The 12,371-nt window shown below is 30.4% G+C and overlaps 1 protein-coding gene across 1 annotated transcript in view; it reads left to right on the top strand.

Annotated features, from left to right (window-relative positions):
• Nucleotides 1–10,575, top strand: part of cad (caudal type homeobox) — a 45,186-nt gene extending 34,611 nt beyond the window's left edge. The window contains exon 2 of the mRNA XM_088259239.1: nt 8,964–10,575. Within this exon, the coding sequence (XP_088115365.1) occupies nt 8,964–9,424 (461 nt within the window). The 3' untranslated portion in view covers nt 9,425–10,575. The remainder of the gene's footprint in view (nt 1–8,963) is intronic.
• Nucleotides 10,576–12,371: the final 1,796 nt, after the last annotated feature.

Here is a 12,371-nt window from a genome sequence, read left to right as displayed (position 1 = left end):
TAAAGTAGAAAAAAATACTACAAAATATAAAACAAAATATACTCCAGGAAAGAAGAAATTAGAAGTAGATTGTCTAAGCAGGAATCCAGTATTAAAATCGAATGAAAATGCAGATGAACAATTAAAAGTTGTAAATTTGGTTAAATTAGAAGATATTTTAAAAGATCAGAATAAAAATGAAGACATACAAATAACACAGAAACAGTGCTTGAAAAATGAAAATAAAAATGAAGTAGAAAAAACTTCTACGAAAGATAAAATAAAATATACTCCAGGAAAGAAGAATTTAGAAGTAGATTGTCTAAGCAGGAATCCAGTATTAAATTTGAATGAAAATGCAGATGAACAATTAAAAGTTGTAAATTTGGTTAAATTAGAAGATACTTTAAGAGATCAGAATAAAAATGAAGGAATTCAAAAGAAAAAAACAAATGGATTGAAAAAAAACTGTGTCTACTTTAAAAGGGTCAAGAAGAAAAAAAAAATACAAAAAAAAAGAAAGAAAAAAAAGAACGGAAAAAAGAAAAAAAAAAAGAAAGAAAGAAAAAAAAAACAAGAAAGAAAAAAAAAAGAAGGAAAAAAGATAGGAGGAAAAAAAAAAAAAAAAACTTTATCATATCACTAAACTTATACCAGTCCCTTCACTCAAGAAGATGATCCGGAGGACGAGTGAAAATTTTACTATGAATTTTCATCCCCAAGGGGGGAGATGTAATAAAATAACTAGGTACCTACCCATACATTTTATTAAGTACCTACAAATAGTACCTACATAAAACAGTTCTACCAACAGATGTCGCATGCGTCACTCAGAAGAAAACAAAAGAATTCCGATAATATTATTAACTGTCAGAATCAGATAGATAGATAGATAGATAGATATAAAAATTATTATAAAGATAAATTAAGAATAAACTTTAATTACAAAGCAACACATTGTTTATTTTATTCTTATACACCCACTTTACATATTATTTACACTTAATTTTCAAAAGGAAAATATTACCACGTATATATATATATATATATATATATATATATATATATATATTCGAATACTTATGCATACACCATATACAAAACAAATGCAATAAAGTTATTCGATTCATAAAATTTTATTTTTAATTATTGTTTTATTTTAAAAGGTATTAAAGGGTTAACAAGAAATTATTGCCAAAGGAAAATTATTTTTATAACCCGTTCAAAGTCTTCCAATTAACTCAACAACATACGTACGCTGTCAATTATGATATATTTACCAACAACCCATACGGGTTTAAACTGCCGGTTTCGACATCGTAGGTATAATACATTTAGGGAGTAAATGCGTAAATAAGTGGGTACTGGCCTTAAATACCTTTTAGAGGACCTATCAAAAGATCAAAGTCTCGTTAAATTGGTGGAATCATTGAACGAGTATATGAGTGAACTTACACACGTCGGTGAAGTAATATTAAAAGTCTTAGGCGTATTGAATGTTACGTTCCGTTTGTTCGTTACGCAATATGCATGTACCTACTCGTAGGGCTTTGTTGCTAGTACCTACTAATAGTAAAGCATGCGGAACTAGGCTGTAGTCAATTGATTTATAAGGTAAAGTTTATAATTAATAAACCAATGCCTCCTCAATTATTACGATAGTGTGAGGAATAGCGGTGTTGTCTGATGCAGTAACACAGTAATGTCAAAATACTTAACACATAACTTTAAAAAGGATTTTTAAGTAGGTACCTACCAACACAAAATTGAAAATATATATATAATATATATATATATATATATATATATATATATATATATATATATATATATATATATATATATATATATATATATATATATATATATATATATATATATATATATATATATATATATATATATATATATATATATATATATATATATATATATATATATATGAAGGCATTTCAAATAAGGCAACACCGATGATTTGATGTCGGAAGCTGCAGTCGTTCAAAATTGCAATACATTTTACATAAGTACATAATAGATTTATTAAAATATATATGTAGTACAAAATGAGTGACTAAAGAAGAGTAAAATAAATTTACAAGGTAAATGTACATGTGCAGCATGAGCATTGATTGCGTGTGTTGCTTTTTACGTTCAATAGATGGCGCTGCCATTGTAAAAAATACTTTTCAAAACACACGTTTCTCCTTGTGACGGATATTTAATACAACTTCATGTTTAAATTTCTATCAATCAATTCAATATTTGAGGAGATTTAAGATTTTGAATAAACTAATTATTATTTATATGGATTTGAGATTTTTACTAAATTTCAAATCTTGATCCCTAAAAAACTGAGTGTAAAAGATAAGTCATGGTTGTCACTACTATAATTCGGATAGTAAAGATATCTACAGATTTTTTTTTAATTTTAAATTTAATTTGCGGTTATCCGATAGTTGTCTTCTATTATAATTCTATTTTCCCCGTCACGTTCCGTCCCGAATGTGGAAATACGTTAGTAAATAAAAATCAGTAACTAATAAAATAAACATTTATTATACCGTAAAGTGGGTATACATTGCACCAAAATAATGCATTTTTTCAAAAAATTGTCTATTCAGATCAGGTTTTTTACTTTTTCTGAGGTTTCAACTATTGCAATGTAATAACACATATACCTGTAACACGTCTGATATGTTTTTAAATTTTTATCAATTTTGCCTGTATTTTTTTTTTATGTTTATATTTTGGTGCAAAGTATCCCGGGGTAAAGTACAACTTTGCACCATGATATTTTCTCTGCACTTTTCGTACTAGAATCCAAATTGATGCAAAGTAAAGGCTATCCTACAAGTTTTGTTGCACCTTATGAAGGGTTTTGGCTCACAGTTCACTAAATGCAGATTATAATATTGTATAATTATGGAAAAATAAGACACTTGATAGAATTTTTTTTTAAAAAAATATTGAAAAATCTAACCAAAATGTTTTTTTTTTAATACTGAAGGTTTAAAATTATATAAAATAAAAGGTGGATATTAAAACATATCGTACTACATAGGTAATAGGAATTAAAATTAAATTAGGTCTAAATATGGTCAAGTTCCGAGACGGTAAAGAAACCTCTTTTGGATTGCATTTTCGGTTCTTTTATGGAACCCTCTACATCCTTCCAAGAATATTGAAGAAAGTCATCCTTCATCGGCCACTTCCATGATTTGAGACTCTCCTGCATGGATTTAACAGCTCTGTCGTTTTTTATTTCCAAAATCTGTCCCGGAAATTTTTCTCCTTCATAATGAAATACGACATATTCTCCCACCTTCTTTTTTACTGGTCCTAATGAAACGGAAGAACAAATACGATAACTGGTTTCAGTCATCGTTTTTGTTCTTCTCCCTCTTCTTCAAAGCTTCCGTGTGAACTATAATCAGTTAATGCTAGATATGCTGGAAGTTTCGATGCGGAAGGTGGGATCATTGATGTAGTTGGTTCAGGTAGCATTTGTGTCTCGTCAACGTTCATTTCGACATTTGGATCGTGAGCAATGCTCTTACCTGGTTCTATCGGTATCGTTTTCCTGCGTTTTAAGACTGAATTCTTTGTGTTGAATCTGTTTTCTTCCAAAAACTGTTGAAAACTCTGGCGCACGTCATCGTCATACGCTTTTATGGCAACCGATTAAGCAACTGACTAGTTTTAGCAACAGTCAAGGTTTTATGTCTTTGCAAAAATGATCTTATCCATTCAGAGCCTGGTACGTTGTTCTTTAATATTCGTACTCTTCTGCCAAATCTATCCAAATAGGCTATTAGAATGTAGCGAATGTTAAAAACACTCACCGGGAAACCGTACTCACTCATGTCTACTATGCAGTTTACGAAGGATTGCTCTTCGCCCTTGTCACATATCGGAGGTTTTCCCACAGGTTTTGTGTGCTGACCTTTGAGCCTATAGTTAATCGTCCTTCTGGGGATTTTCTTCAGCCTTTCTTTGACTGATTGTACCATTTCAAATGGCCTCCAAACACTGCTCCACTCTCTTCGGTGTAAAATCGCAGTATCGTCTGGCATAAGGCCGCTGTTTATGTGTTCTTGACATTTTTGAAAAAAATATACCATCAGGAATTAAGTAAGTACACAAAACCTATAGATATTTAGCAAACATGTCAAGTTGTATTAGCCGTTTTAAGACTTTTCATCAAATTAATTAACTATGGCCTTTTTGTGGATACTTTGCACTTGGTGCAATGTTACCCCAAATGTGGTCAATACAAGTCAGTTCTTAAAAAAATATTATTTTTACAAAAACTTGACAATGTAACTAAAAAATACAGCATTTGAGAAAAGCAGGGCCTATCTACCTACGATTTAGAGACCACTCGCTTGTTGTAACTAGTTTCAGTATACTGATTCCACTGGATTTTTTCGGACACAATTTTCAGACAGAAAACTTTCTTTACGTTCGGACAGGAAAAACGCATTGAAGCAATAGTGACCGACTGTTACTTTTGTAAACTAAAAAGTAGATTGAAGTGCCATCTATCAGAAACAATAGAAAGTAGAATGAAAAATGACATGTATCGGAGATGACCAGCTCTACAATTTCTTTACAGAAGGTGGTGCAAAGTATCACCCATGGTGCAAAGTATACCCACTTTACGGTACTTTATTTACTACGTATCACATGCAACCGGAATTAAGTTTATAGTTACAATATTATTATCATATAAATTTTATGAATAAGTGCACTAATTTAAATGCCATTAAAGATGTTATATGTCTTTACCGAAACATGCAATAAAAGTAAATTACTTGTAGGTATTATAGTATGTGCATTAATGGACATCCCTATTATTTATTTATTAACATATGGATAATAATAATAAATCCCTTACCGCACCCCAATGGTGCATAGGGCACTGCTTCATATAAACGCAGTGTTATCTCGATCGATTACACATGAAGGAAAGGTGATCAGCCCTCCACTTCAGGTACCAGTCCAGTGTGATATGGAATTAATATTAGAGTGAAAAAATCACTTATATGTATATATTGAACCCCCCTGGGAATCGAATATTATATATCGAATATTATATATATGTATATGAATAAAAAAAAAAAAAAAAAATATATATATATATATATATATATATATATATATATATATATATATATATATATATATATATATATATATATATATATATATATATATATATGAAGGCATTTCAAATAAGGCAACACCGATGATTTGATGTCGGAAGCTGCAGTCGTTCAAAATTGCAATACATTTTACATAAGTACATAATAGATTTATTAAAATATATATGTAGTACAAAATGAGTGACTAAAGAAGAGTAAAATAAATTTACAAGGTAAATGTACATGTGCAGCATGAGCATTGATTGCGTGTGTTGCTTTTTACGTTCAATAGATGGCGCTGCCATTGTAAAAAATACTTTTCAAAACACACGTTTCTCCTTGTGACGGATATTTAATACAACTTCATGTTTAAATTTCTATCAATCAATTCAATATTTGAGGAGATTTAAGATTTTGAATAAACTAATTATTATTTATATGGATTTGAGATTTTTACTAAATTTCAAATCTTGATCCCTAAAAAACTGAGTGTAAAAGATAAGTCATGGTTGTCACTACTATAATTCGGATAGTAAAGATATCTACAGATTTTTTTTTAATTTTAAATTTAATTTGCGGTTATCCGATAGTTGTCTTCTATTATAATTCTATTTTCCCCGTCACGTTCCGTCCCGAATGTGGAAATACGTTAGTAAATAAAAATCAGTAACTAATAAAATAAACATTTATTATACTTTATTTACTACGTATCACATGCAACCGGAATTAAGTTTATAGTTACAATATTATTATCATATAAATTTTATGAATAAGTGCACTAATTTAAATGCCATTAAAGATGTTATATGTCTTTACCGAAACATGCAATAAAAGTAAATTACTTGTAGGTATTATAGTATGTGCATTAATGGACATCCCTATTATTTATTTATTAACATATGGATAATAATAATAAATCCCTTACCGCACCCCAATGGTGCATAGGGCACTGCTTCATATAAACGCAGTGTTATCTCGATCGATTACACATGAAGGAAAGGTGATCAGCCCTCCACTTCAGGTACCAGTCCAGTGTGATATGGAATTAATATTAGAGTGAAAAAATCACTTATATGTATATATTGAACCCCCCTGGGAATCGAATATTATATATCGAATATTATATATATGTATATGAATAAAAAAAAAAATATATATATATATATATATATATATATATATATATATATATATATATATATATATATATATATATATATATATATATATATATATATATATATATATATATATATATATATATATATATATATATATTTAAACTATTTGAAACTTATGACTAGTCAGCCGTCGGATTCAAGACCATGCATTTATGTACATTACGTTGAAGTCATAAATTTATTAAATAAATTATTATAAATTGAAGCGATTCTTTTCACTATTTTTCATTCAACTTTCATCCTTTTCTGAATATTTCAATCATAATTATAAAATAGAACAAACACTCGCAATTTAAGAAATTTAGCGCCCAGTTAAATTAAATTAATAAAAATATATACTTTCATAATTGATTCGGACAACCGCTTTGTGTTAATATCTAGTTTTTTTTAATATTGTAATTTTACTTGGTGCACCACTTTTTCTCAACATTTATTGTGACACGTGTTTCGATACATTCAAACACCGTATTTAAATAATGTTGGTATTTTAAAATTTAAAATTGAAAAAAAATGCTTTATATGTTCTCACGTTGAAAAAGTGTAGGATAAAATGTGAATGTTAATATGAAATTGTCGTTTTTATGCTCAAAGGATTGTAGAATATAATAGTTGAATATTTGTTACTATACATTAATGTTTTTTCAAATATCGTTATTTATTTATCAAAATCAATGTAGAAAACTTGACCGCCTCCATAGTGTAGTGGTTAGAACAGTTGCTTAGCATGCTGAAGGTTTCAGGCTCGATTTCCAGGAGGGGTAAAAATAATAATATATAAAAGATTTTACTCTAACTAACTAACTAACTAACCATCACGCCGCTTCCCCGCAGGGGTAGGCAGAGAGAATCGAACGCCACACCACTCTGTCTTTGCAAACATTCTTTGCCTCTTCTACATTCATGCATCTCCTCATACATACCCGACGATTATTACGACTCCTGACCCGGCCGTTTTCAAGTATTTGACATACCTGATTGTGCCAAGTTTTCCTCGGTCGTCCTCTGGTTCTTTTTCCAACTACATTCGCTCCATAAATTTGTTTAACCGTTCTTTCTTCACTCATACGCTCCACATGTCCAAACCATCTCAACACACCTTTCTTAATTTTATCGATAATGCTTATCTCAGCCTTACATTCTTTCCTTATTTCATCATTCGAACATCTATCAAACATCGTTTTGCCACACATTCGTCTGAGGGATCGCATTTCGACTGCATTCAGTCTGCTTTCATCCTTCTTTTGCCAACTCCATGCTTCGCTTCCATACATAAGGGTTGGAACCAGAACTCCATTGTGTACTGCCAGTTTAGCTTCCGCTGATAGATTTTTATTTGCTAAAACTGATTTTAGTGCACCATTCACTCTGTTCCCAGCATTCACTCTAATATTTGCATAATATTATTATCCTTACTTTTATCCTTACTATATTTTACTCTAATATTTGCATAATATTATTATCCTTGACTGGTACTTGAATAGCAGTACAGATCACCTTGCCTTCATGCAGTAAACAATCAAATTAACATTGCATCAATTTGATGCAGTGCCCTATGCACTATTGGGTGGGGATAAGGGTTATAAGTAGTAGACAATATTCATTTTTATGCAATAATCTAAAAATAACGGCTGAAAAAATAATCAGCAGAACAGACAGACGGATTCCAACATGCCTGAATGCTCGTATCTCTTCTCACAGAGATATTATCAAAGTTTACTGTTCTGTAAACCTATTACACACTAGCTACGAGGTATCCCTGCATGTGCTGGTACATTCGTTGTTCCGTCTGATAAAAAATAATTTAAACCCTCCAGTTTGATCAAGGATTACCTCTTCACATCCGAAAAGCGCCGCTATCAAATGCCTAGGTTAGGAAAACAAATAATTTTATTTATTATTTGATATATTGTCTATAAAGAGCATTAAATTTATAGTTTATTGTTGTGAGTGCGTTAAACCATATACAAATGTTAATATTAATCAAATAACTTACACACTTTATGGTGAGAAGTGAGAAGTAGGCACTATACCAACTGAATTCAAGTTAATTTAAACGGTAACTCCCTTTCGACCGTTATTGTTTGATAGTGTTGTTATTTTGCAGTACCTACCTACATTTTCTTGGTAGGAACGATAGTTAACGAAGTATTTTTACTTTTCTACTTGTGATTCAATTTCATGCACAAAGGAACTCCACTTTAGAAAATTGTATTTAGAATTTTTTAATGTGTATTAGATCCATAACCATATTCAAACAGAAATGTCTGAATAAAGGATTACACAAATCTTATGAATGTATTTATGTATATGTATATATATATATATATATATATATATATATATATATATATATATATATATATATATATATATATAATATATATATATATATATATATATATATATATATATATATATATATATTAATAAAACACTTCTAACCTTTATCCGAACCCAATGGTGCATAGGGCACTGCATCGTATTGACACAGTGTTATCTTGATCTTTATAAAACACAGTCTTCTTAAATTTCTTATAAGTTCACTGTTTTCTAATTACTTTTTCAAATAATATTTTTCTGAAGTTATTATGTACATTTATTTGCACCTAATGAGTTACAATAAAAACTTAGCAAAACTAATGAAATATTTTTGTTACAGGTAAAACTCGAACGAAGGACAAGTATCGCGTCGTGTACACGGACCACCAGAGGCTAGAGCTGGAGAAGGAGTTCCACTACAGCCGGTACATCACCATCAGGCGCAAGGCCGAGCTGGCCTCCAACCTCGGCCTGTCCGAGCGGCAGGTGAAGATCTGGTTCCAGAACCGGCGCGCCAAGGAGCGCAAGCAGGTCAAGAAGCGGGAGGAGGTCAGCCACAAGGACAAGATCCTCGACGCGCACCCTGGCCTGCACCAGCTGCACCAGCACGCCGGCCTGCACCACCAGCAGGGCATGATGGGCGGCCACCAGGGGCTCGCCCACCAGGGGCTCGGCCACCAGGGGCTCTCCCACCAGGGGCTGGCCCACCCCGGCCTCGGCGGCCACCCGCTGCCTCACCAGACCATGCACCAGGGCCTGCACCAGCCGCTGCACGGCGTGCCCCCCGTGCAGCTCATCTGACAGGAGCGCCCCCCGCCGCCGAAGCCCCCGGGATGGTACGAACAAGACGAATGTCTGATACCCTCCTACACCGATATCTTGCCTTAACTTATTCTATACGTGAAATTTAATACTGATGTGATAACAGTTTACGAACGTCAACACAAACGCCGTCTAAGATTGTTTCCAATGTGACGTTAAGCCTTACGGCCGCTTTAATCGAAGTTTAACAAATGTGCAATGTAAGATCTTTCGTTTTTTTTTATCGTTTGAAATTATAGTTTTTAGTTCTTACGGTTCTACGTGACGTATGATTTATGGTGATAGATTTAAGGTTATATAAAATAGTTTTAGTGACATGATTTCGTTACGATTTTGAGACTGAAGTTTCGGGCCATTCAGCGAGTAAAATGCTTGATCCGCCAATACTAGGGGACGATACCTACCGAATATCTTCAAAACGCAAACTATAATGTGCAATCTTCATGGCTTATTGTATAATATTTTTTTAAATATCTAAATCCCGTAGTGTCCATAGTGATGATGTTTAATTTTATCATTAAAGCGCACCATTTTGCAAATGCTTGATGTTTTAAAACTACTTTGGTTATAGGAAATAAATTCGAAATATTTTATAGAATCGCATTCCCAATAAATAATGTAACTGAGAAACATTCGTCTACTCGTTTAAGAAGTTCCTATACCGCAATACGATTTATTAGGACCTAATTGAACCATTTATTTATGTCATTTTACGCATTTTTATACTGTTACAAATACATACCGCTCGCTTAACACACAATGTGAGATATCTTGAAAGAACGCTATAGATAATCGAATATTTAGCCATAATATCGCAGTGTTGCACAGAAAACTGAATAATTCAAAAGTAAATTTGCCACAAAATCCAATACCTGTGTATTTTATCATTTTTTCATCGAGTAAAGCTGGATATTTGATGCATATTTTGAAAAATTCAAATAATATTTTGAATATTTCAAAAATATTCTCATTGTTTTAAAGCTAGCAACATAGGAACTGTAGAATTATGAATATTTATTGACTAGAAAAACTTAATTTACTCTTGAATACTTTTGATAATTTCTGCTGGTTATCTGCCGAATATATTCGATTTGTTCAATGCATTCATTTCTAGGAATTACTGAATTATAGTAATGGAAAATATTAAAAATATTACTTTCAAAATGAAAGTGATTATTTATGATTATTTTTGAGCTTAATAACTTAATACGGATAATGTACATAATCTCTTATTTTACCAACCTACCCGTTTAACGTGTGTGTATATATATTTATGCATATATAATATATATATATATATATATATATATATATATATATATATATATATATATATATATATATATATATATATATATATATATATATATATATATATATATATACATTACAAATTTTCAAATAGTAATCGATTGCTTTGTTGACGTAAACGTATTGTATTTTATTTTATATTATAAAGGCTTGAAATTGAAAACCTGTAAAATTTTGGTGTTTTCAAGTAACAAAAAAATATTTAAAATTATTAATGGTCTATGAACCTATCCTGCATAGAACCTTTGCAATATATTAAATTACTTTCACTTTTTCCTTTGAAGCTCAGTGCTTTTTAAGTATGATGATTAAGTAAATATGATTAAATACTTAATCCATCATTTGAAACTTTTTAAAACATAAACTCCTAAGGTAACTTAACTTATTTTAATTATATTTTTATATCTTTCAAGAATGGTTCTCCGTTAAAGATGTTGTAAAAATGTTTATTATGATTTGAAATATAAAAGTTTTCTTCTGTTTGGAAAACGTGTTATTTCTTTAATGTTTACAATCCGTCCGAGTAAGAAATTGTGTGTATTTTTAAGGATAATTAAATCTAACATTATAAATAACGAAAACAAATGTTTAGGTACTTTGTTGTGACACCCGGTGCTTATTAATAAAAAAAAACTGTAATTTACTGAAATCTTAGTAAGTTTATTTAATATTATGTGTCTTTCCTATTCCGTTTATATTTATATTTTAGACTAGAAATCTTGACTGTTATTAAAGCATTGTTCACTGCACAAAAATATGAAAAATAATAAATATATGAAAAAATTACTTGTGTTATAATTCTATTGTATATCGATACGTGACCGCTAGAATATCTCCAAGGATATTTTAAAAATTTTACCAGCACCTCATATTTTTATAACTGAATTTTCTCAAAAATATTATTTTCTTTGCATTGTGGATTTATATATTTATACTGAAGGACTTATGTGCCTTAATATAATAAAACAACACTATGTAAATATGTACTTTTTCATCTTCTATTTTATTTGGCCAGTGACGGGGTTTAGTCAGTAACGATGAAACCCGGTAACTAGTCAAATAATATGAAAGTAGAAAGAACTACATAAACATGTACAAAGTAATTATTTTATTAAATTTAACACAGTTCCATCATAAAATTTCAGTGCAATTTTTTTTAAAGTCCAACCATTAAAAAAAAACAGTACCTACCCCATTTTTAACCCAATGCACTCGAAAGTTCTTTAAGTGATTCAACTGTTCATGAAAATTCCAATTGAATTGTATTAAAAAATAAGATTTTAAATAAGCGGCACTCAAGTAATACAGTAAAACATGCTTGCCGCTTCTATGGCGGCATTTCAGTGCTAAGAGTTAATAAATAATAATATATTAATAAAATTTAAAACACCGTGACCCATTTACGTATATGTATGTTTATTGGTTCTAATTTGGTAATTTGTTCTACAAATTTTTGAAAAAAAAAATATGTAATAAGTAGACATTAGATTTTTACGATTACGTTTTTAATAACAGAGAACTGAAATTAATAAAATTTTTTGACTCATTTTTTCTTCGGTATTCGCTTTTTATTTTTAATCAAATTGAGTGAAGGTTTAAAGTAAAAGATTTCTAC

Source organism: Brachycentrus maculatus, unplaced genomic scaffold (assembly GCF_059751285.1).
Source record: "Brachycentrus maculatus isolate JH-2025_06_01 unplaced genomic scaffold, ASM5975128v1 h1tg000115l, whole genome shotgun sequence".
NCBI lineage: Eukaryota > Metazoa > Arthropoda > Insecta > Trichoptera > Brachycentridae > Brachycentrus > Brachycentrus maculatus.
This window is presented reverse-complemented; position numbering and strand designations above follow the sequence as displayed.